Genomic DNA, 27,871 nt, shown 5'->3' with positions numbered 1-27,871 from the left:
TAATTAAAATATGATACTTAAATACCAAGAATAATTCTCATCATTTCTGTTCACACACTAAAGGTCAATTAACCTATACTTGATACTTGACAAATATTTTTAAATTTAATCATCTTAAGATCACTGTAAATGTTTTATTTCAATATTAAAAATGAGAAGCTGAAGTTCAAAATACTTAGGTAACTTTCCCAACATACTATGCTTGATAAGTGGCAGAGCCAGGATTCAAATAAATATATGCCACATTCAAATAAAAGTAGTCCTTTACTCTTTGCTGAAATGTGAACTTTCCTCATAATGCTTCCTTTTCTTCCACTTGATTCCATAGTCATTTATTGAGCTTCTATCATGTACAAAATACAACAGCATAGGTACTGACTTTTGTCTATGGGCTTCAAGATACTCCAAATTATCTTCTTCAATCCATTTAAAGATTCTGTATTATATATATGACATATAGGACCAGTAAAAAATAAAAAATATAAGCTACATTTCCCGTGATTTCTTTCCTTTCATGTATTTCTAAGTTTTCTACAAAAGTACACTTTACTCTTAAATCAATATCTCATATTAATTTTTAGTCTGAAATTTTCCTTCATTAACCATACTTATTTGCCTCTGTTCCTTGCTCAGGCACCAATCAAGAGGTTCTTTGGAGAATAGTAAGTTGCCTACTTAGAGTCAGTAAATGTAGGGACCATAGAGGATCGAGGATTAGAATTAGAAACCCTGAGCCCTTATATTAAAAAAAAATGTGTAAGGTAAAAGTGCTTAGAAGTTAAATGAATTTCTGAGGCAGACTTCTGTTTAGGGAGTCCAGGCACTGAGGTTCTCAAGTTCTTGGGCTTTCATTATACTTCTGCAATGCCTTCAGCCAGTGCTCAGTACTGTCTGCACATTTTTACTTGGCTTTTTCACTTCTCTAACTGTTTATTTTATTTCCTGTTTGTGACCATGTTGTCCTTCCCATGGACACAAGTTCTTTGAAGTCAGGCATTAACTTAATCAGAAAGTCCTGGTATGTTTTTGAAGTGTCCCATTGAATTCTTTAAACAAGATATTGGATATGTCCGAAAAGTATTACAAATGAAAAAGCTACATAATATGTATTTGTGGTCCTAGAACAATGCTGTTAAAATCAGCCCATGATTTTTCTAATGAGATCAGAAACCTTGTATATCAAGTCTTAACTGTGCATGAAGCAATCAGACCCTTTGAAAAGACACTTCCACAGAAAAAGAAAATACAAATCAGCCAAAGAAAAATTAAAAATCACGTTCTTAGTTGATTTTTGAAATGCATGGATTTGTTTTCATATTTATAACAGTATAAAGAATTGAATTAGCATTAAGATCAGTGACAAAACACTTTAATTAATATTTTCTATCTCAATATCATTCTAAAATAAGAAAATATGTCTGTGTAGTTTGATGACAAGATAATCAACAATCAGCAAGAGCACTTAGTGGTCAAATAAACATTAACTGTATGAATGAAGAAATTAAAAATATTTATTACTATAGGTTTTCTGCAGTTTTTATATTTTACATTTCAACTAAAATAACATTTGCCAAAGCCTAATGTATGGCATATTTAAATACAGACATTTACATGCAACACACATTTAAAATTAAATATTTCCCTAAAGTAGAGACATATATACTTATTAGCATAATCTTATTTGAATAATATAGTATTAAATGACTCAATGAGACTTGGAACAAGAACACAGCCAATGGGGCAATACTTTATTTATAAGAACCAATGTAGCAGATGCATGAGTCTCCAGGGCCTTGAACTCTTTGCTTCTTTACCTCCTCTCATTTCTAATTTTTATCCCAGTTCTAAAAGTCCGAAAATGAAACCTAACGACTTTTGGGATAAATATCCTCTGGGCCTCATTCAAACCACTGACTGCCTACTACTTTAGTAGCAATTTCTGTTAACAGATGAGAAGATGCACCTAGTCCCAACCTGGAGCTATGTATAATCTGGTCATGTTTTTATGACCATTAGAAATGTGCTCCACTTACTGGGTAAGTCCATGTTCACTTAAGAATGAGACCAAACGTGGTTCCCATTCTCAGTTATCAATGTGGGTTATGTTTAACCTGGAAGTTCTATGTGTCTTCCCCAACGTTCCTGTTTCTAGCTCGTAACTAGAAGTGATACATTGCTTATTCTTGAACCAGGGTTAGTAATCCAAGAACAAATGATTGTCCTCTCTTATTGTAAGAAACGGACCTTTTCTACTCTCTCTATGCCTGAGAGAGAAAGAGTCTTCATCACTATGGAAAATGTGTTCTGAATATATGGATATCTGAGCATCAACTTTTTTACATGTAGAAAAAAATACCCAAACTAGATATTTGGTCTAACTATTGACAATTTTGCAAAACCTTAACTTTAACTCAACTATGGTCTTATAAAACATTGTTATTACTTCTTTACTTTCTTTCCATTAAGTAATAAGTTTTTCTGACTATGAATGGAATGAAGTCAAATGGAAGGCTTTACAGAATATATTGGCAGATATAGTATGTGTTGTTATAAGGTAAGTTTTGATTTACATTTTTTAAAATCCTTTGACATGATGCATTTTATTTTAAAAGATGTATTCATTTGCTAGAAGTAAACATGCTGTATATTAAAAGCAGATTACAAGTTTGCCATCAAAATGAACAAAATTAATTTTCTTTATAACCAAATGGCAACATCTGACTTTACATCCTGGAACTCTGTACAGGTGAATGAGCGTGATCGTCTTCTAAGATTTGTTGGTCTCTGAGGTCTTCCTTCTCTCAAGTCTAAATAGATGTCAGATTTCAGAAAACGTGTGTAACTGTCTTGTTCCATAAGCTGATACACTCTGCTTTGTGCAGCATCAAAACTATGTAGGGTAGGTTGGGTGATGCTCTTAGTAATGATTTCTTTGGTGTGAAAATCAAGGTTAACCTGGATGATAATAATAACAGAAAAGTATGATTATGGTCAATCTACTTAAGTAAACACTTTTGAAAAACAAACAGCGCAAGACTGATCCAATGTTGGAATGGGCATAAGGCACTTGGATGCTTTTGTGATTTTTTGTTTGTTTGTTTTAAGTCTAGGGATCCAATGATTTACTCTGGGCTGGCATTTCATCCGGCTCTTCTCTTCCTATGCTCCCAGTCCTTCTCACTCTCTGCTAATTTAGAATAATGAAACATTGTAAATATCATATAGACCATTAGGTTAACCCATTTTCAAAGTGGAAACAAAACTTCATAGAGATTAAATTATTTTGAGTGAGGGCAAAGGGTGAGTTTGGGGCATATTTGGGATTTCAGTGTGGGGCTTTTGTTTTATCCCTGTGCTTTTTAAATTTTATTTTATGCTTTATTACAAGCAAGTGTGTGCTGAAAATGGATAACTTTTAAAGATATAAAATCCTTTCCCGGTTTTTACCAAAGCACTACTGCTGTATCTGATTCTGATAGATGTAAGTTTTCACGTAGGTTTCCTTCCTTTTTTCTCATGGGTAACACCATACCACTAGCTGCTTTTTAAAAATCTGTTTATAAAATTAGCCATGGGAAAAACAGAATAATGCACTGAAACACAGAATAGATTGAAACATATTGAAACAAGAAAAACAATCATCATTCCATGTGAAATGATATCCACATAGATAATGCTACCTCATGGACAATACTAATTTATAGGGAAACAGAACTCTAAACATTGATAGCCTACCAGTTCTACCACTTCAGCAACGAAACACTATTTATTGAACACATAATAAAAATACAGAAACTCTATTTAAATTATTTTTGAGGGCAGTCAGGTAATGTTTGCTAGTTTTATAGTTTTATTGCTATAGTTTTAGCAGTTGTATCACACAATTATCTCACCCTGAGCTTGCAGTCAAAGAAAATCACATTTGTTTTTTCACTCGAGCTGTTGTCAAATTAGGTTTCCCTCATCTAACAATTATGAAATTTTCTTTTAGTCTAGCTTAAAGTGAAGAATAATTATTTTGGGACAATCAAACTTTACATAGGTAGATTGAGCTCACACTAAATGGTACAATATACAATCTTTTTAAGTTGTCTTGTCTTCCTCACTTATAGAAATTATTAGTTTTGATGAGACATTGCTTACGCTTATGTGATTAATATAGATAAGTGAATGAACCTAAATGTTGCAAGTAATTGTATTTACTTTTAGTCTAGAATAAAAAATAACCCAAAGGAATGACTTCAATTACACTTTTACTTTCATGGCAAAGTCTTACAATGTATTCTGTTTGTATGTAGGAATTTATAGAAATATCCATTTTTGCTTCAGTAAAATCTTGATCTTTCTGGTAGAATATGTGAGGATACAGATTTGATAAAGGCAGATTTTCTCAAAAATTTTTCAAGCAGTTTTAAATTTTCACAATCATCTTTACTGTACCTCTTGTGGAGCATCATTCCGTATAAATTTCTCATATATTGCTTTTGCTTTAAGGATAATTTGTTGAGGGTCTTTACTTTTCTTGAAATCTTCACAGGCTATCCAAAATTCAATGTTTTCCTCACTGAATTCTGTTTTAAGGAATCTGGTAAAAGTCTCCAGTCCATCTACCAGGAAAAGAAGTGATATATTTTAAATATACAATATTAATGCTGAAGAATTTTACTACTTGATATTTTTTTCCTCCAAATATTTATTTAAATTTCAGTTAGTTAACATGCAGTATGATACTGGTTTCTTGTATAGAATTTAGTGATTCATCACTTATATACAACACCCAGTGTTCATCACAAGTGCCCGCCTTAATACCCATCACCTATTGAACCCATCCTCCAGCCCACCTCCCCTCCTGTATTGTACTACTTGATATTATAGCTATGTCTTCCCTCTAATGCAGTGAAGAAACACACATATGCACAATATACATGGGAGACCTCATATAAATTAGCTGTAATCTTCACAATTATGAAAAGTAAGTATCAGCCCTGTTGAAATGAGGCTGGTATCATACACAGACCTGAGGAAGAGGGACAAACCCCTACTCCAGATCTTGCTTTGGGTTTCTTTCAGGTCCCTCAGTGCCTTTCTCAGGGGTGTGGGGGTTATTCTACAGAACCAAGAAATTATTCCACCTGGAGCCCATTCTCTCCACACCCCCTGACTTCCAGACTATGCTTCTATAGTCAGGACCCTGGAATTCCCTGTCTAAAAGCTTTATGTTGCCAGGGTTTGCACAGTCCTCTTCCTCAAGTTCATCCACTAAAGGCACACTGACTCAATGGTATGCATACCCTTAGAATAGGACTTGAATTTGAAGGCTGTGGTGTCCACCTAAACGTGCAAAGAAGACTTTCACAGTATGGAACCAAACCATGGAGAGAAAGAGAAGGAAGGTAGGCATCTTGATAGAATACAACTCTAAAGAGTCTGAGAATTTTAAAATTCAAGCCTAATGGTTACACAGTATATTTGTATAAATAAAAGGATAAAATATATATTTTTAACAGTTTGTTAGCTTGATTTATAGCTCTTAAGCATTTAGATATTTAGTATGGGGTCTCCATTTTTACATTTGTCCTGAGCTCCATCAGTATAAAGTTTTGTGGAAGATGGCCAGGGTTCAAATTCATGTTTAGCTAGTTACTATGTAGTCCTGAGTGAAATACTTTTCTTTCTGTGCCTGTTTTTCAATATTTAAAATTAAGATAATGATGATACCTACCTGATAGGTCTGTTTAGAGAATTAAAAGCATTGATCCAGGAAAGATGGAGTAGGAGGACCTTCACCTTGTCCCACAGATACAACTAGATAACATCCATATAAGTGTAAATAACCCAGAGAATGACCTGAGGCCTGGCAGAACAGACTCTCCACAGCTAAATGTAGAGAAGAGGCCATGTTGAAGAGGATAGGAAGGGTGGAGACAGAGTTGGGAGCCAAACAGACCCATGAGACTGTCTGCAGGAGGGAGGGACACAGCAGGCACAGAGAGGGGAGAGAAACAGACCCTTGTCTCCAGGCACCCCAGGCTCAGCCACAATAGTAGAACACATAACACACATGGGAGACAGATTCTGGTGAATAGGGAACATTGCACTGCAGGGCACCGCAGGACTTCTTCATAAGGCCACTACTTTCAAGAGATGTAGTTGACTTTCCTAACATATAAAAACAGACACAGAGAGACAAAATGAAGAGACAGGGGATATGTCTCAAATGAAAGAGCAGGACAAAACAGAAAAATAGACTTAGGGTATTCAGCAATACTATCAAGTGTAATAACTTTACCATTATATGGATCCTAGAATAAAAAAAGAGAGAAAGGGGGGGGCAGAAAATTTATTTGGAGAAATGATAGCCAAAAAATTCCCAAATCCAAGGAAGGAAACAGAAATCCAGACCCAGGAGGTACAGAGAGCCCCCAATAAAATCAACCCAAGGAGGTCCACACCAAGACACACAGTCATTAAAATGGCGAAAAGTAAAGATAAAGATAGAATTTTAAAAGCAGCAAGAGAACTACTGTCTATTTACCCCAAAGACACAAATGTAGGGATCCAAAGGGGTACATGCACCCTGATGTTTATAGCAGCAATGTCCACAATAGCCAAACTGTGGAAAGAGCCAAGATGTCCATCAACAGATGAATGGATAAAGAAGATGTATATATATATAATGGAATATTATGCAGCCATCAAAAATGAAATCTTGCCATTTGCAACGACATGAATGGAACTGGAGGGTATTATGCTGAGTGAAATAAGTCAATCAGAGAAAGACATGTATCATATGACCTCACTGATATGAAGAATTCTTAATCTCAGGAAACAAACTGAGGGTTGCTGGAGTGGTGGGGGGTGGGAGGGATGGGGTGGTTGGATGATAGACATTGGGGAGGGTATGTGCTATGGTGAGCGCTGTGAATTGTGCAAGACTGTTGAATCACAGACTTGTACCTCTGAAACAATACATTATATGTTAAAAAAAAAAAAAAGGAAGAAGATAGCAGGAGGGGAAGAATGACGGGGGGAAATCGGAGGGGGAGACGAACCATGAGAGACGATGGACTCTGAAAAACAAACTGAGGGTTATAGAGGGGAGGGGGGTGGGAGGATGGGTTAGCCTAGTGATGGGTATTAAAGAGGGCACGTTCTGCATGGAGCACTGGGTGTTATAGGCAAACAATGAATCATGAAACACTACATCAAAAACTAATGATGTAATGTGTGGTGATTAACATAACATAATAAAAAAAAATAAATAAAAGCAGCAAAGAAAGAAAAGAGTTACATACAAAGGAAACCCCATAAGTCTATCAGTTGATTTTTCAGCAGAAACTTTTTAAGCAAGAATAAAGTGGCATGATATATTCAAAGTGCTGAAAGAAAAAACAAAACAAAATAAAAAAAAACCTGCAACCAAGAATCCTCTATGCAGCAAGGTTATCATCCTGAATAGGAGAGATAAAGAGATTCCCAGACAAACAAAAATTAAAAGAATTCATGACCACTAAACCATTCCTACAAGAAATGTTAAAAGGAGCTCTTTGAATGGAAAGGAAAGACCATAAGTAGGAATAAGAAAAGTAGAAAGCACAAAAACAGTAAAATTAAGCATATCTATAAAAATTGGTCAAGGGGTTCACAAACCAAAAGGATGTAAAGTATGATACTAAATACCTAAAACATGGAGGGTTGGGGAGAAGAGTAAAGAATGGGTTCAAATGTAAACAACCATCAACTTAATATAGACTGTTATATGCATAAGATGTTAGATGAAAACCTAGTGGTAACCACAAATCAAAAACCAAAAATAAATACGTAAAAAATAAAGACAAAGGAATCCAAGTATATCACTAAAGAAAGCCATCAAACCATGAGAGAAGAAAGCAAGAGAGGAGAGAATTAAAATTTTAAAGCATGCAAAGTGCTTAAAATGGTGACTGGCACATAGTATTATACTTTGTGGGTTTTGATGGTCTTAGTGACTAGATGAGTGAATAGATGCAAAACTCAGCAGAGAAACTGAAACTATAGAAACGATCAGATGGAGAGTCTAGAACTAGAATAGAAAATACCTGGGGTAAAAAATTAATTGAATGGACATGACAACAAATTAAAGACTACATAAGAAAGGGTGAGTCAACTAGAAGAGAGTTGAATAGAAATTATTTAATCTGAGGAAAAGGAAAGGAGGTAAAGAATAACAACAACAAAATTATGGGACAACCAAAAATTAAGATGTTAGCTACATTTAATTTATATCAATGATGACATTACATCTAAATGGACTAAATACTCCAATTAAAGGTCAGAGATTATCAGACTGCACTCAAAATTAAAACTAGACTATATATTGGCTACAAGAGACACATGTTAAAAATAAAATATTAAGAAGGTGAAATAAAAAAATGAAAATGATACACAACATAGGTATTTAGCATCTGTATAAAAACAATCTGATGTGGCCTGACAAAGTGACTTCAAAATAGAGTATTTCCATTTCATAATTATAAATGGCCAACTATTACTAGTAAATAATAATTCTAAATATACATGGACTTAGTTGCCGAGCTCTAAAATATGAGAAGCAAACTGGCAGAACTAAAAGAAGTAGAAAAATTTACAATTACAGTTGCAGATTTTAATTCTGTTCACTTATAAATTTATAGAACATGTAGACAGAATATTAATAAGGTTATATAAAACTTAAAATTATTAACCAAGTTGACCTAATTCATAATTATAAAACACTCTACCCAACACCTTTTCAAGAGCACAAGGAAGATTATCCAAAACAGACTCATGGTAGGTAGGTTGTAAAATAAATCTAAACTTCAAAAGAATGATATCTTATAGAGTATGTCCTCTGCCCACAAGGGTTTTAATAAAAAATTAATACTAGTAACATAGCTATAAAAGCCTCCAACTATTTGGACATAAAATAACACACATACATTCATAGGTCAAATAAGGAATTACAAGAGAAATTATGATATATTTACAACTGGATTATAAGGAAAATACAGCACATCAAAATTAGAGGGGTACAGTTTAAACAGTATTTAGAGGGAAATTCATTGCATGTAAAGCTATACTAGTAAAAAAAGAAGGGCATAAAATCAAGATATAAGTTTCTACCTTAAGAAGCTTGAAAATAAGGGCAAATTAAAACCACAATAAGTAGAAGGGAAAAAATAATAAAAAGAGAGAAGAAATCTATATGAAAGAAAACAAAGCATAGAGAAAATTAGCAAAAACAAAAAGTTGGTCCATTGAAAACATTAATAAAATAGAACCTCTAGCAAGGTTGAGCAAGGTTGTTTCATAGTATAAAGCAAATCAAGAATATTACCACATATCTAACAGATATCACAAAGATAATAAATATTACGAACAACCTTACACCAATAAATGTAACTTAAATAAAATAGGAAAACCGTTAAAAAAAAAAACCTACCCAAAATGACACTGAAGAAGTGAAAAATCTGATAGCCATAATCCAATTAATAAACAGACTTTATAATAAAAATATTCTCCCCTTCCCCTAAAAATTTTGGGTCCAGATTTGGTGAATTTTATCAAACACTTAAGAAAAAGTATTCTAATCTTATACAACTCCTTCCAGAAAACAGTAGAGGGATGAATACTTTCCACATAATTTTAATACCAAAACCTGACACTCCTTCCTCTCCAGAAATAAATAAAATAAATATTAAGAAAGGCAGAAAAAGAAAACTACAGACCAATATCCATCATGATCAGAGATGCAAAGATTCTGAACAAAAAGACTTAAAGACTTAAATTTAGCAATGTATGAAAGGAGAAGCAAACATTCTAATATTATGGTTAGAAGAACTGTGAAATAAAATGATAGCTTTCTTTCCTCAACTCATTTTCACTTATATTCATTTCTTATATTCACTACTCTCTTGTTTTGCTTTGTTGTTTTTTAAGATTTTATTTATTTATTTGTCAGAGAGAGAGAGCACGAGCAGGGGGAGAATCTTGCTCCCCACTGAGCAAGGAGCCCAATGCAGGACTTGATCCCAGGACCCTGAGATCATGACCTGAGTTGAAGGCAGCCCCTTACCCCATTGAGCCACCCAGGTGTCCCATATTCACTACTCTCTAGAATGATTCTTATGGTCAGTGATGGCTTCTAATATAAAAAATTCCATACAGAATGAAGCAAGAAGAATGAATCTCTATTGGTAGAATTATGAAAATTGAGAGATTTTGCATTTATAACATGTTTAGATGTTCTGAGGGCTAAGTGCTGCTTGTATGCACTACCACATTCAATCTTTACAACAGATGCTAGGAATATGTCCTATATTCATTTTCATAGATGAGGAAACTGAGTTTCAGATAAGTTCAATTTTCCCAGATCTCACTTTTCAAACAAACAAAGAAAACAAGTTGTAGAACTTGTATCTTTCTTAGGAAGGCAACATTTTCTGTGTTAGGCATAGTAACAAGCCCTCCAAAGATGTCCGTGCCCTAATTCCCAAAACCTATGAATATGTTACCTTACATGGAAAAAAGGAGCTTTGCCGATGTGGGTATGGTTAAGGACCATAAAATGGGGAAAGTATCCTGGATCATCTAGGTGAATAATCTAATCCAGTCTAAGCACATGAGTCCTTAAAAGTGGAAGAGGAAGGCAAAAGATTGGGTCAGAGAGAGATACAACATGAGAATGACTGTTACTGACCTTGAAGATGAAAGAAGATGGTTCATGAGCCAAAAAATGTGGTGGCTTCTAGAAGGTGTAAATAGTCATGAGTTTAGAGCCAGCAAGACAATGGAGACCTTGGTCCAAAATTGCAAAGAACTGAATTCTGCTAAAAACCTGAATGGGTAGGAAAGGGATTCTCCCCTAGACCCTCCAGAAGGGACAACAGCCTAACCATACCTTGATTATTTTTCCCCGATAAGACCCATACTGTACTTCTGATCTACAGAACTGTAAGATAGTAGATTTGTGTTGTTTTAAGTCACTAAAGTTATGGTAATTTGTTACAGCAGCAAGGGGAAACTAATACAATCCTCAAACTATGTTTTACATTTCACCATTTATTTCTCCTATATATAGAACTTGTCCTCTTTGTCATGAAGCACCATTTTTTTTATGTTATAAGAAATTTTTAAAAATATATTATAGATACAGGAACAGGAAATAACATGACAGCCTATAGACATATCCAAAATATTGAATATGGGATGACTTTAGCCACTACCATGACAAAAGAATCATGCAGCTCTATCCCACTGCTATAGGCAGGGGATATAGAATTGGCGTTTTCACTGGAATAGGGGAGACTTTTTTTTCTCCATAAATTAACCCTGAGCACCAGGTGTTAGTTGTTAAAGGTTCGTGAAGAAACTAAGAAGACAAGCAAAGGTCAGGCTTACAAGAATTTGAGAAGCTATCATTTAAGACTGACAAGTAAGTCAGAATTTGTCTACAGTCATTAGATGCTAATAAGATAATTCCTGGTCAATACAACCTTTTTAAAGAGGTCTTAGTGCTAAGCAGTTCCTGAATGAGTCTACAAACTCTGAGAATAAGGAAGAATGATCAATGTAGGATATTTAACAACTTTTATTTTTTAGCTCATTTAGTGTTTGATTTTTCAAGATTTTTTTCTTAACACTGCATGGTGTGCTTTTCTCCAAATGTAGACGGGAAAGATAAATGGGTAATGATTTTTTGAAGCATTTTGATGCACAGAAGATTTTCCTCAAATACCTAAAAATGTTTCAGAGTCAAAATAAAATGCCTGCAATCTTGCAATGAGACAATAGTCTGTTCCAGGTTAAACCTAGTTTGGAAAGGGGAAATTAAGTATAAGCATTATTGAGTCTGTGAATAAAGTTACATTGACCCCATGGTCAATGTAGGAAAAACTTTCTGGTTTTAACTTATTCTACCCCTATGTCATGTGTAAGTATGATTGATCAGTTTTTAAATTATTCCTAAATATTCCTAAAGTGAGTTAGTAAACGTCACAATTTTGGGAGAATATGACCATTATTTTTCCTATTAATAGATATCCATTATAAAAAAGTGTTTTGCACTAAACATCTAAAATGAATCATCCATATGCCAGGCAACTGAAAATGTTACATATTAAAAATAACTTTCTTCACCTATCTTTTATTTATAAAACACCTAATATGAACATGAGGACTGTATTACATACTGAAAATGTAGTAATATTACTTATAATAGAAGGTTTAGGTGTTTGCTAAGGTCTTGGCACATTGCTATATGACTTTTATTGGCACAGCTCCATTTAAGTTTCATGTCAACCCTATTGGAGTAATCCATTTTTACAGATGAAGAAGTTGAGGTTCAAAGGGTTAAGTTGCCTTAAATTTACAGCTGGTAAAATACAGTGCAGAAGTTTGAACCCAGATGTATTTTGTTCAAAGTTATAAGCTGCCATAAAACAACAAAAGTCCCTACTGCTGAGGAATATGAAGGTCAATGGGTGGGCAAGACAGGCATTTATATACCAAGGACTAACAAAGGACACTTGTGGGAATTATTTATTCTGTTTGGAGCAGCAGAGGAAAATCAATTTGCATGGAATTCAAATAGAAATCTTTCAAAAAAATAACATAAATGTTTCTTAATATATAGCCCTCTACTAATTCACAAAATATGAGTGTCAACTCTGTGCCAGCCATTGTGCTCTGGAATATCATGCAAAAGGCCTTTGTTACCATGATTAGTCTTGAGTTTGATATAGACATTCAGAATGAAGTCACAGTACTAATATTAGGAAAAGTGCTATGTGCTAAAAGTGCTGATAATGGGTTAATGAAAGTGAATGGATTCCGTTGGCATAATATGAATATAATAAGGAAGAATAAATACTGAATCAAGAAATGGATTAATAATGAATGAGAAAGTAGTTCATTTACTTAAAAGTTTAAGTAAATTACTTTTTAAAAAGTAATATGCAATGTTGTGCAAGATTATCCCAGCACATTAGTTACTTCCTGTTTCTCTTACTCACTTTGGCAGTTACATTAAATCAGGTCACAATGGAACCGTTCTGCACACAGGAGTAACTTACCAAAAAGTCCTTTAGAAGGCAGCAGTGGTGAATGCAGCTGCCAAAAGTACTTGATGGAACCTGCGATTAGAATCCACACTGGAAGAAACTGGCTCAATGTGTCATACAAATATGAAACGCCTGTGATTGCATGTTTCTAAATTGAAACTCTGGCATCTGTTGGAGAATTTTTCTGATGCCAAGAAACCAAATGAAACAAAAAGTCAAGAAACTCTCAGGTTGGAAACTCAAGTACAGTATTACTAGGTTGCATGTTTTCCCCTTAAATATTTGGCTATGTCATAGCTCTTGACCTGACACAGAATGTTGTGGTTACTTTCGCAATAATGATGTATTTATGGGATCCATTTATAATTTAAACTGGATTTTACTTACTTTTATCCTGAGACAGATTAAAAAATTGAGTGTTTGTTATGGGTCAGACTGATTCGGAAATTTAACTTTGCAGAACACTGGAATCCCTTATCTTGCAGAAAATCAGTAACTGAAAATTGGGAAGGGCAAGTTGAAAAGCCACAAGATAAAAAGTGTAAGGAGAAGCACTCATTTCCTTCTGCAAAAGTGAAGCATCATTTCCTTGCAGCCTTTATTCAAAGTCAGTAGTAAGTATTTTCCACAGTATAATCAGTTTATCTTTTTAAAGCAAGGGGGTGCCATGACTTACATATTCTACTTCTCTCATCTATTATGAATTATTCTCAGAATTAAGTTTAGTAGAACCACAATACAGGGTGCAAAAAAAGTCCAAGCAAATATTCATTAATGAAAGGGTAAAAAATATTGGAATTATTTGCCATTACTGGAAAATGCAGAGTTATGTAGTAGTTGGAAGATTTTCTTATCGATAGAGACTCCCTGCAGGAAATAACATCTTCTTTCACATCTTTTACTCTTTGAAGATGTGATGGTTAGAAAAATCTCTATTTATAATCAATCACTGTTCCATATTCTACGTGTGTGCTTATAAAACCCTGCAAAACTTCTGATAAAGTTTACCAGCAACTAAATAAGTTCAAACTCTGACCTGTTATTTTCTCACAAATCTTGTTCTCCCACCTTTTCCTCATCTGTAAAAGGAACTGTCATCTTCCTATTAATATGGAATAAAATCTAGAGATCTTTGGCTCATCCTTTTTCTTCATCTCCTATCTCTTCATCATCTCACTTTACAATACACACACACATCCGATCAGTCACCAAATTCATCGGTTTTCTTTCCAAAAGAGCCCTTACCTTCAGGTTAGCTTTTATATTTGTAACAATCTTGTAGGTAGTCCATATTACATGTATAGAATTCTACTTTTCTGTCCATCAGTTTTCTAACAAACTCTTCCAAAGTTTGTCCCCAACTTGACTTTCCAATGTGTTTGTTCACTACTCTGCCCCAGTGAGAGGGAACTGGTTGCTTCTCCAAGTTATACTGAAATCTCTTATTTCTCTAGCCATTTTCCTGCCTTTTTCTCAGCTCAGGAATTATTTTTCTTCTGCCTTTTGAAATCTTGCACACATCTATATAATTTTTGAAAGGTTACACAATACATTGCAAGTTATATGGCATTTTTAAAACTAGTTAATTATTTTCAAACATATATTATTGAGCAGCATTATTTTACTTTCAAAGATATCTTATGTGAAACCATATACATATATGTATACAAACACACATATATATGTGTAAGTGCAATATACATATACATATAATATTATTAGAATTGATTTGCTAACTTTGTATTGATAGCATTTACTTTTATAAAGTCAATCAATGAGAAGACTGATAACTAAATTTGAAATTGATGATTATGAATCACATATAATCTGATATTGGTTTTTTATTCATAACTTTTGTTTCTATTAAATAGCATTTAGAAATTATTGCTTTTTATATGTGTAGTTAAATTATAAATTTTTATGATTCATTTCAAAATTTCAGATAAATTTGTCAATAAACAGGGATGGTGGAAAAAATGTATCCTAATATCTGTATAGAAATAAGAGGAACATTTTATTTTAGAATAGATTCAGATTTATGGAAAAGTTATGGAGATAGTGCCCTTTCCTTATATCCCACAACCAAGTTTCCTCCTATTATTAACATCTCATATTGGCAAAGTACATATGTTATAATTGATAAACAAATACTGATACACTTTTATTAACTAAAGTCCATACTTTGTTTAGATTTTCTTGGATTTTATCTTCTGTGCGTTTTTTTAATTTTTAAAAGAGTTAAAATACATTTGAAAAATGAAATTTAGATAAAATAGCGGGATTATCAAAACACTCCATGGATTCTGTTGCTTCTGTGAAATACAGCAAAAACCATGCTCTTTCTGTTTTAATCTCATTTGTCCACTGTCTGTCACCCTAAGCCACCCTTCCTTTTTCAAACTGTTTCTCAACAGAGAATTACTTTATTTTTAGTTCCCTAAATAAATTGCATTGGTTAATGCCCCATGCCTATGTTGGCTCTCCACTTGGATGGTCTCTCTCCTTGTCCAGCTAGTGAATTTTGATTAAAACACTAAAATCTAGAGTAAGAACCATCTATTCTGTGGCTCCAATTCTAAAGATACTAATAATCAGCACAGACTGCTTTTAATATCAGCCATTTTTGTCAAACTAAATACATTTCTATTGTATTTGATTTGTATTTTTTTGATTTCCCATTTGACTAAATTTAACACAATTTCCTTTTCCTTTATATAGACATGACATACAGAATTTGAGAAACTTACTCATTTAACCAAAGGGGAATTCTGTAAAATTTGATAGAGTAAGGTCTTTCTTGAAGTGCATGCACGTGTATGTGTGTGTGTGTGTGTGTACTAATGAGTATAAGATCTTTCCTTCTTTTTTTTTTTTTGGTTTGCCTGGAGTCAAGACAGTAGAAATGAGCTGAATTTAACCATTGCAACCAAAAGACGTTTTTAGCTGATTATTTTAAGCTTTATAATTTAATATTATAATAAGCTTTGCAACTAAAAATAATTAGATTTTGGGGGATTGATTAAAAGAATACTAGTAACATAATTTTTTGTGAATTCAGTATAATTCAATATAATTTAATTAGCACTTTGATCAAGAGCAATGATAATAATGTCCAAGTGGATCAGTGCTGACTTTCGTTATCATGTTGAACCCTCTTGATTCAAATTACTGCTATTTTACAGCTCTTTAATATTTCCACCAGCAGAGAAAAGAGAGAGAGCAGCAGATTTAATTTTTTCCATTCAGTTTTGACTATTTGTAAAACAGAATGATTACAGAATGCCAGGGGAAAATTTTCTGTAGGACTAATTACCGTTGCTGAATCTTTCTTCTCTCTGTATGGGTTGTGAGAGTATGATGAAATTATTATGTACCAATTTATTAAGTTCAATAAATAAATACAGCCTATATCTTTCTTTTAATTGAAATTTCACCCTATAAGTGATTTTACCCAGTTGGGAATAAACTGGAAAAGAGAAAAAGATTATGAAATTTATGGTTGATAATTATTATTTTTCATAATAGAAGTAACAATTTACATTTGTGTAGTGTCAGTTATTGGTTTCTTATTCATCATCTCATTTAATCCTGAGAGAAATCCATTCCTGTTGGAGCTAAAGACATTGTTATCTCCATTTACAGTTGAAGAAGCTGAAAGTCAGAGAAATTAGGAAGTTTAACTAAGATTATACAGCCTTTGAGATATCAAATCTCAAAGGAACAGTGGGCTAACTTTTTCCTAGAAACAAATTTGGTTATATTATTTGAGCACTTAATATTTATCAGGTGATGTGCTGGGTTTGAGCATCCACAGATGAAAAGACATTTGCTTCCTTATAATAAACCGTCAAATTAAAAAAAAAAAAAGAGTAACAATCTAGGCAGTTTGTCCTCTGACTCATGCTTTATCAGTGTTGAATAGTCAAACAAGGACTCTATTTGTCTGCACCTTCCACCTCACCTACAAAGCTCCATCTTAAATACCCATCTGATTCTCAACTCTTCTACAAAATTCTGCTTTAAAAATAGAGGATTGAGATGAAGTGTGAAATATTTACAAAATTTGAAAAAAAAGTATTTTCATGAGGGTTACCTGAATTTCCAATAAAAGAACTACTTTAAATTTTAGATCACTTAACAATAAAAATAAGATGGGTAATCAGGTATTTAAAAACCAAGGATCTCATTAAAAGAAATCAATAAATTAAAAAATTTGAAACTATTAATCACAGCACAAAGAGGTAATATTTCAGCCACAGCAAGTATTTTTTAGTAAAATCAGAATATTTAAAAAACATTTTCCATTTGTTGACTATTCTAAACTATTATTTAGTTATTTCCCTTGATCAGAAACTCAGATTGCTGTAAATTATCAATCAGACTACATTTTTATGACAGCCTGTTTTATATAGTTACATGCATCCTTTGTGTAATTTTCCATTAAGACGTAAAGCATTTGGGAAAAACACCACTAACCTTTATGGGAAAGCAGTTTGTCAAATGATTCACCCCATATCACTGCTTCTTCAGGGGAGACTCTGTTCAAGAGACAGAATGTTTGTAATGGAGTATGCAGAAAGACTCTTTCTGGATGTGCTCTAACATACTCTTTAATACTGCTCTTTTCAGTCATAGGGTTTCTTCTTTTATTTTTATGTAATGAAAGTTGTATTTACATTGGAAACTTCAAAAACATTGGTCAAATTTTTTATTGATTTTGCCTACCAAACAATATGTTAAAATAACATTAAATATTTTCTCATGAGTGCATAGATTATTTTATTTAAAATTAATCATGTGTTAAGAACAAAGAAAAAGAAATCAGGTCAATTATCTTTATTTTTTCTTGAGAAAACAATTTATTCATCTCTGTATATCCAGTTTAATTCAGCAAATAGAAGAACCTAAACTGACAGTAACTTTTAGCCAAACTTTTTTTAAAATTTTTTATTGTTATGTTAATCACCATACATTACATCATTAGTTCTTGATGTAGTGTTCCATGATTCATTGTTTGTGCATAACACCCAGTGCTCCATGCAGAACGTGCCCTCCTTAATACCCATCACCAGGCTAACCCATACCCCCACTCCCCTCCCCTCTAGCCAAACTTTTTTTTAACTGCAATTTCCTTGAAGCTCTTACCACAATACACAGCAATTTTTTTTAAAACAGATACAGGAAGTTTGGCTAATGAGGTTCTAAAAGGATAAGAAATATATTTAAAAAGTTGCAATACAACAAATATTTTACAGTTATAATTTACAAGGTTGAATATATTTGCCTTGGACTTTTTATTGGTCATATTTCATTTTTGGACAAATCTGTATTATACTAGTATATAAGGCCACTTCATTTTCTCTTTGAATTAAAGAAATGGCTAAAAATGACAAAACATCCCTTTTCATGCTTTTTTGCTTTTATACCTACAGGCATGTTTTTCAAACTACTAAGGGAAGAGATGAATAGCTCTCCTCTGTGACAATATTACATTGTGAAACTCTTACATTAATGAGTTTATAAGGAGCATCAGTTTATAAGGAGCAAAATACATCATTTAAAATTGACAGGTATATAATTTTTAAAAGATCACCTTTAAATTTTTATAAGGTTATTTAATTCAAGCTATTAAAGTGGTTTAATTTTATGGAATATTCCTAGTTTTCTGAAATGAGATCTCTAACCTTCCTTATATTACTGTGTAATTTCCAATAAAATGGAAATTCCTAATTTCCTCTTTTTTAAACCTTTAATGATAGAATCAGAAAAATCTTCCCTCAAATAATTAAAAGTTATTCACCTTGTTTCTTTGGCCAAGTGCTCAGATCTATTGGAGTGGGTTTCTTCATGAAACTCGGGTTTCTGCACAAGAAGACTTAACCTATTTCTTTTTTCCTTAGCTCTGAAAATGAAAAGGCATTAGCTTCAGGACGATTTGGATGACAATTAAAATCTTTCCTTCTGACTGTCAAACAAATTTGGGATTGGTCATCACCTGAACATCCCTTCTCACCCACCATCCATCCCCCCACACTCACAATGGTTTTCCTAGTGAATTTCATTCAACTTGGGGAGGAATTAAGATAGCATATGTGAAATAAATTTTGTTTTTTCCCTCAGTGATTTTAATGTATTTGAGATTATATTTCAATTAAGATTGTCACTAGTTGTTCTGTGTGGTTAAAATTGTTGCACTTTTTTAAAAATAAAAACACTGTAGCAGTGCCTGGGTGGCTCAGTTGGTTAAGCATCTGCCTTGGGCTCAGGTCATGATCTCAGTGTCATAGGATCAAGCCCTGCATCAGGCTCTCTGCTCAGGGCGGGGGGGGGGGGGTCTACTTCTCCCTCTGCCCCTCCTTCTGCCCCTCTTCCTGCTTGAGCTCTCTCTCTCCCCCTCAAATAAATAAATAAAATCTTAAAAAAATAAATAAAAACAGTTGAGTTTTAACAGGTATTTACTCCTAATAAACAAAGAGACATTTTTCCCCAATTGTAACACTACATTCAATATAGTTTCAACCAGGTATTTAAAAAAAAAAAGTGCTAACAAATATTCAACATCAATCATGTTTTTAAAAGTATAAAACCAATTTTAAAAGTCATGATTTTACCTGATCTTGGCTTCTTTGCTTGTTTCTTCTTTTCCTGAACCATGTATTAACTTGAAAAAAGTTTTTTCTTTTGATTCGCACATATTTAATTTAGGAAAGAAAATCAATGTTTCCATCTTCTCTCTCTCTAAAATGAAGAGATGTCTAATTTGTTACATCTTTCACCTGTTAATGCTATTTCGTAGTTATACATGGTACAATAAAAAGTTATCTTAACTCTGTCGGCAGTGCTTAAAAAAATAAAGTAAAAATAGAGTCAAGAGCTGTGTTTCTGTCTCCACAAAAAAGTAGAACTGAGGAACCGAAGTACAGTTTGGTCCTGAGTTGTTTAGGGAAATGATACTACAAATTTGCAAAATGACTCTTGGTCTCTAAGATAAGATGAGTATTACCACAGTGCAACTTCTCTTTCTAGTTTGTGCAACCAGAATGATGCTTTAATAGACCCAAATGACACTGTCATTTCCCACAGGAACTTTTTAAAAAGTTTTCTTTTTCTTAAAGATTTTATTTATTTATTTGATAGAGAGACACAGAGAGAGCAAGTATGAGCAGGGGGAGGGGCAAAGGGAGAGGGAGAAGCAGACTCCCCGCTGAGCAGGGAGCTGGACACAGGGCTTTATCCCAGGACCCTGGGATCATGACTTGAGGCAAAGACAGATGCTTTACTGACCTAGCCACACAGGTGCCCCAAAAAAGTTTTTAAATGTGTATAGTATGTATTAAAATATGTTATGGTGAAGTACTACATGGATGCTAGGAGATATTTTCCATTGTTCTTAATTTTTTTTTTACTTATTTTAATTACATTGAATTAAGTAAGTTACATTTAATTGACATAATGCTATGTAATGTAAATTATATTTGCTTAACATATTGTATCAAAGTAAGAATATAGAGGGAGTTTTACAGTTGAAAGAGACAATAGAAAGCATTTCATTCAGTACTTTTTAAGCACAGATTCATAGAATGATTTTAGACATTTAAGGAATTTTTATCAGTCCATGGTGAAAATGGGGGAAAAAGAGAATATGTAATTTTTTTTTTTTTTTTAAGATCTATTTATTTGAGAGAGAGAGTGCATGTGAGCCGGGAGAAGGAGAGGGACAGAGAGAATCCTGACTCCTTCAGACCCGTCCTGGGGCTCCATCCCAGGACCCTGAGATTATGACCTGAGCTGAAATCAAGAGTCAGACACAATCGACTGAGCCACCCAGGTGCCCTGTAAATTTTTTTCTTAAACTACATATACATTAATATGAAGGAAGTCCTTATTTTGAACTTGCCTTTCTATTTTTTTATTGTTTAAATGTTCTTTTTGAGGAAAGATTTTAACTAGAGACAGCAGTTTGTATGTTTGTTATTTTATATTCTTATTAAAAAAGAAATGGCAATTCGAATTTGGTTCAACCTCTGCTTCTTTTACTGTTTCTTGACAACTCTAATATCTAAGAAATATTGATGTAGTCCATAACCCACATTTTGTAGAAAAGGAAACCAAGAATGATAGATATTAAGTGGTTTATTCTTGCAAATTCTGGGAGGCCAGTGGAATAGAAGATCTGGAATTATCAGAGCCTTCGATAACCAGGAGCATGTCATTTAGTCTTTCTAAAAGAGCCTTTGATCTGTAGGAGTGAATATTTTAATTCCTCTAAAATTGTATATAATGAAAAACAAGTTAACAAATGTAAAGGAAACCTGTTTTATTTTTAGCCTGCTCCAGTTATTGATTTCAAGAAAATAGGAGCTCAAAACATTTGCAGAATTGAAATCAAAGAACATTTATTTATTTATATATATATATATATATATATTTTTTTTTAAAGATTTTATTCATTGACTTGACAGAGAGAGACACAGTGAGAGAGGGAACACAAGCAGGAAGAGTTGGGGAGGTAGAAGCAGGTTTCCTGCTGAGCAGGGAGCCCAATGTGGGGCTGGATCCCAGGACCCTGGGACCATGACCTGAGCTGAAGGCAGATGCTCAACGAATGAGCCACACAGGCACCCCTAAAGAATATTTAGTATATAGTTATACACACTCCATCCTGATTCTATAACTTTGACTCTGAACATATTTTTAAATTCACCTTGGCTGAAAATTGACTGTAAAAAGACTATATTTGAAGTACCATATCCAGAGGAGAGACAGAAACTTACTGATGCTTTTCATTAGATTGGTTGAAATTGTGTGCGAGATGTGCTATCTGCAAGCTGATAGAACTATGGAGAGATATATTGTGAAAATATGGACACAAGGAAACTGCAATAAAGGCCTATATAAAGGTGTGAAAATGAAATGGGAGGGAGCAAGATGGCGGAGCAATAGGAGACCTAATTTTGTTCTGGTCCCAAGAATTCAGCTAGATAGCTGCTATCAGACCATTCTGAACACCTACAAACTCAACAGGAGATCGAAGAAAAGAACAGCAGCAACTCTCTAAACAGAAAAGTGGCCACTTTCTGGAAGGTAGGACATGTGGAGAAGTGAATCTGAGGTGATATTTGGGAAGATAGACCACGGGGGGAGGGAACCTCCTCAGCTGGCTACCAGCAAGTGATAGAGCCGTGGAGCACAAAACTGGAACTTTTAGAAGTCGGCTCCACTGAGGGATGTAGCTCCAGTGGCTAAGCGGGGGGTGAAACCCTCACTGGGACAGTGTGGTCTCAGGACCCTTGTGGTCACAGAAAGACGGGGGGGGGGGTGCCTGAGTGCGGCAGAGCTCCCAGGTATCGGAGCAGGGAAGCTGGCTGCAGAAATGGAGCCAAGGCACAGGCTCTCAGCTTGGGTTTGTTATAAACCGTGATCTGCAGCACAGTTGGGCCACTGCTCCTCCAGCAGGGACCCAACAAGCGGCAGATCCGGGGAAACTCCCCTTCCTTCCCCGGGAGGAATGGTGCAGAAGCGCACCACAGGGATCTGCTGGGTTTGGAGACTCCAAACGGGGTCGTGTGCCAGAGATAGAAATGCTCAGTCACAGGCCAGGTGAGCATGGAGTGTGGCTGGAGACTGGGGAGACAGGAGTTATTGACTGCTTTTCTCTGGGGGTGCACTGAGGAGTGGGGCCGGAGATCTTGGCTCCTCCGGGGCAGAGATTGGGAGGCTGCCATTTTCACTTTCCTCCTCCAAAGCTATAGGGAAAGCTTGCAGGGAACAAAAGCTACGGAGAGCAAACCCGAGCAGATTACTTAGCCCGGCCCCTGACAAGGGTGGGGCAATTCCACCTCCGGCAAAGATATTTGAGAACAACTGCAAGAGGCCCTTCCCCCAGAAGATCAGCAAGAACAGCCAAGACCAAGTTTACCGATCAATGAGAATTGCAAAACTCCAGTGTAAGGGGAATACAGCACATAGAATTCATGGCTTTTTTCCTATGATTAACTTTCAAAGTTAATTTTTTTAATTTTCTTTATTTTTTTCTATTTTTTAAAATTTTTTCTTCTTTCCTTTTTCAACCAACATATTATTTTATCAATTGTTTTTTTAAAATCTTTTTTAATTTTCACTTTTACAGTCATATTCTATCCCATCATTGTATTTAACCTTATTTTCTGTATATATATAAGTTTTTCTTTCTTTAAAATTTTGGGATACAGTTTCTTCTAACAGGCCAAAATATACGCTAAATCTAGTATATGGCTTTGTTCTAGTATCCCACCTGATCACATTCTTCTTTTTTTTTTTTTTTAAATTTTTCTTCTTTCTTTTTTCAACCAACTTATCAATTCTTTTTTAAAAATCTTTTTTAATTTTCATCTTTATAGTCATATTCCATCCCTTCATCATATTTACCCTTATTTTTTTGTATTATATATATGTGTATATAAATACATACATATATATATATATATATATGTTTTTCTTTCTTTAAAATTTGGCAGGCAGTTTCTTATAACAGACCAAATACACCTAAAATCTAGTGTGTGGCCCTGTTCTATTCACCAGCCTGATCAGATTCTTTTTTTCTTTTCCCCTTTCTTATCCCCCCAGTTCTGGGTCTCTTCTGATTTCTTTAGTGTATATTTTTCTGGAGTCATTGTTACCCTTTTAGCATTTTGTTCTCTCATTCCTCTATTCTTCTCGGGACAAAAGGACAAAATGGAAAAACTCACCTCAAAAAAAAGAAAAAGAGGCAGTACCGACTGCCAGGGACCTAATCAATATGGACATTAGCAAGATGACAGAACCAGAGTTCAGAATGACAATTTTAAAGATACTAGCTGGGCTTGAAAAAAGCATAGAAGATACTAGAGAATCCCTTTCTGGAAAAATAAAGAACTAAAATCTAACCAAGTCGAAATAAAAAAGGCTATTGATGAGGTGCAATAAAAAATGTCCACTATCACCACTGCTATTCAACATAGTACTAGAAGTCCTAGCCTCAGCAATCAGACAACAAAAAGAAATAAAAGGCATCCAAATCAGCAAACAAGAAGTCAAACTCACTCTTTGCAGATGATATGATACTTTATGTGGAAAACCCAAAAGACTCCAGCCCAAAACTGCTAGAACTCATACAGAAATTCAGTAAAGTGGCAGGATATAAAATCAATGCACAGAAATCAGTTGCATTTCTATACTCCAACAACAAGACAGAAGAAAGAGAAATTAAGGAGTTGATCCCATTTACAATTGCACCCAAAACCATAACATACCTAGGAATAAATCTAACCAAAGAGGCAAAGAATCTGTACTCAGAAAACTATGAAATACTCATGAAAGAAATTGAGGAAGACACAAAGAAATGGAAAAACGTTCCATTGTCATGGATTGGAAGGACAAATATTGTGAAGATGTCAATGCTATCTAGAGCAATCTACACATTCAAAGCAATCCCCATCAAAATACCATCCACTTTTTTCAAAGAAATGGAACAATTAATCCTAAAATTTGTATGGAAACAGAAAAGACCATGAATAGCCAGAGGAATGTTGAAAAAGAAAAGCAAAGCTGGCGGCATCACAATTCCGGACTTCCAGCTCTACTACAAAGCTGTCATCATCAAGACAGTATGGTACTGGCACAAAAACAGACACATAGATCAGTGGAACAGAATAGAGAGCCCAGAAATGGACCCTCAACTCTATGGTCAACTAATCTTTGACAAAGCAAGAAAGAATGTCCAATGGAAAAAAGACAGTCTCTTCAACAAATGGTGTTGGGAAAATTGGACAGCCACATGCAGAAGAATGAAACTGGACCATTTCCTTACACCACACACAAAAATAGACAAAAATGGATGAAAGACCTAAATGTGAGACAGGAGTCCATCAACATCCTAAAGGAGAACACAGGCAGCAACCTCTTTGACCTCAGCCACAGCAACTTCTTCCAAGAAACATCACCAAAGGCAAGGGAAGCAAGGGCAAAAATGAACTATTGGGACCTCATCAAGATAAAAAGCTTTTGCACAGCAAAAGAAACAGTCAACAAAACCAAAAGACAACTGACAGAATGGGAGAAGATATTTGCAAATGACATATCAGATAAAGGGCTAGTATCCAAAATCTATAAAGAACTTATCAAACTCAACACCCAAAGAACAAATGATCCAATCAAGAAATGGGCAGAAGACATGAACAGACATTTCTGTGAAGAAGACTCCAAATGGCCAACAGACACATGAAAAAGTGCTCAGCATCACTTGGTATCAGGGAAATCCAAATCAAAACCTCAATGAGATACCACTTCACACCAGTCAGAATGGCTAAAATTAACAAGTCAGGAAATGACAGATGTTGGCGAGGATGTGGAGAAAGGGGAACCCTCCTACACTGTTGGTGGGAATGCACGGTGGTGCAGCCACTCTCAAAAACAGTATGGAGGTTCCTCAAAATTTGAAAATAGAGCTACCATATGATCCAGCTGGGTATTTACTCCAAAGATACAGGTATTTACTCCAAATATACAGATGTAGTGATCCGAAGGGGCACGTGCACCCCAATGTTTATAGCAGCAACGTCCACAATAGCCAAAGTATTGAAAGAGCCAAGATCTCCATTAACGGATGAATGGATAAGGAAGATGTGGTGTATACACACACACACACACACACACACACACACACACACACACACACACACAGACACACACAGGAATATTATGCAACCATCAAAAAAAAGAAATCTTACCATTTGCAATGACGTGGATAGAACTAGAAGGTGTTATGCTAAGTGAAATAAGTCAATCAGAGAAAGACAAGTATCATATAATCTCACTGATATGAACAATTTGAGAAACAAGACAGAGGATCATAGGGGAAGGGAGGGAAAAATGAAAGATGAAACCAGAGAGGGAGACAAACCATAAGAGACTCTTAATCTCAGGAAACAAACTGAGGGTTGCTGGAATGGAGGGGAGTGGAAGGGATGGGGTGTCTGGGTGATGGACACTGGGGAGGGTATGTGCTATGGTGAGCGCTGTGAATTGTGTAAGACTGATGAATCACAGACTTGTACCCCTGAAATAAATAATACATTTTACGTTAATAAAAAAAGAAAAGAAAAGAAAAAGAGAAGAAATAGAAGATGTATGTATTTACTCTTGTGTATGCAAAGAAGTGGAAGCAGGAGAGGAAGAAAACTGGTGGATGCTGCAGGGTGATCAGATAATAATCACTCTTGGGCACAATTATCTCTTAAATATATATGTTAAATGAGAACAAATTGTCTTTTAAATTTATGTACATATTTACCATTTCCAGCTCTATTCACTTTGTACAGAAGTGCACAAGTCCATCTGGTACATTGTCTTTAGCTTGATGACCTTCAACTTTTTCTGAAGTGAAGGTCTGCCAAAAACAGATTTGATGAGCTCTTGATATTCTGAAAATATCTCTTTTAATTTTTTTCCTCTTCAGTTTGAAGGATATTTTCACAGGCTAGAATTCTAGGTTGACAGTTGCTTTTTTTTCCTTCAGCAATTTTAAAGACATTGCATTGTTGTCTTCTGGCCGCCATTATTCCTGTTGAGAGGTCACTGGTAATTTGTTTAATAGTCTTACATTTTAATGTAAGAGTGTGACCACTTTTCAGATTTTTTCTTTATTTCTGATTTTTAAAGATTTGGTTAAGATATGAAAGGTGCTAATTCTACTTGGCATTTATTGAGATTTTGGATTTGTGGGTTTATAGTTTCTGTCAAAGTTGGAAACTTTTAGGTATCAGCTCTCCATTTTTTGTTGCCATTTCTCTCATTTTCAGAGACTCAAATTACAGGTATGTTTGACCCCTTGTTGCTGCCCCACTGGTCACTTAGGAAATATTCAATTTTTTGCCTCTTTTCTCTCTATTTCTCAGACATTTTTCATTGCAATGTCTTCACAGGAATAATCACTGATCTTTTTTTCCCACAGTGCCTTATTTGTTGTTAGGCTTATCCAGTAATGTTTTTATTTCAGCTGCAGAAATTTGATTTTTTTATAATTTGAATTTTTTTATCTTCTTTTTTATGTATTACTTGAACATATTGAAAATACCCATTAAAGTTCTTTTTCTGAAAATTTCATCTCTGTGATCTGGGTCTGCTTTCACATTGATTTTCTTCCTGATGATAGCGCATTTTCCCAATCCATCAGATGTCCAATAATTATTCATTGGATGCTGGACATTTGAATTTAATGATACCAAATATCAGAATTTTGTTAGTCTTCATTTAATGATGATGGCATTGACATTGACCAGCAGTTATTTAAGTATCAGCTTTGTCTTTAAAGACTTTTATTTAAACTTTGATATGGTAGACATAGATTAGCCTTAATAAAGTATGATGACTCCTAAATTTATAATTAATTCCCAGGGTGTTCATTAAAACTTTCCTATTTTGAATATTAAGATAGAATGTACCTCAGCCCTGTGTGAGCTCTGAAAATTATTAACTTATATCTTATGGTAAGTATTCTTTGCCAATACTCCTGGAGTTTTATCCTGCATGTGAGCTGCTTGGTATTAAGCCAGACTCAAAGGTAACCTTGCACAAATTTCTTGAACTCTTTCTAATACTTTGTCTTGCAAATTTCAGTCCTCTTGCTGTCACTATTTCCTCAAGTTAAAATAGTATTTTTTTTTCTCTATTTAAGGAGTACCTTGTAAACTTCTCAGTCTCTTAGTGAGACTGATACTTCTTCCCCACACTGAAGTCTTTTAAAAAAGTGGTTGAAGTTGTATGGCTCACTTCAT

At 34.5% G+C, this 27,871-nt stretch overlaps 1 protein-coding gene across 1 annotated transcript; it reads right to left on the bottom strand.

The window, feature by feature from the left end:
• Positions 1–1,091: 1,091 nt before the first annotated feature.
• On the bottom strand, positions 1,092–20,079 carry RGS18 (regulator of G protein signaling 18). Its single transcript, XM_028104711.2, has 5 exons — positions 19,691–20,079; positions 18,880–18,981; positions 17,556–17,617; positions 4,441–4,607; positions 1,092–2,955 (listed from the first exon to the last, which is right to left on the bottom strand). Exons 1-5 carry the CDS (start codon positions 19,804–19,806, stop codon positions 2,698–2,700), a joined length of 705 nt encoding a protein of 234 aa, XP_027960512.1. The 5' UTR covers positions 19,807–20,079; the 3' UTR covers positions 1,092–2,697.
• Between the last annotated feature and the right edge of the window lie 7,792 nt (positions 20,080–27,871).

This window comes from Eumetopias jubatus, unplaced genomic scaffold, assembly GCF_037043125.1.
Source record: "Eumetopias jubatus isolate StellerSeaLion01/CBP00866 unplaced genomic scaffold, mEumJub1_p1.0 scaffold_12, whole genome shotgun sequence".
NCBI classification, from domain to species: Eukaryota; Metazoa; Chordata; class Mammalia; order Carnivora; family Otariidae; genus Eumetopias; species Eumetopias jubatus.
This window is presented reverse-complemented; position numbering and strand designations above follow the sequence as displayed.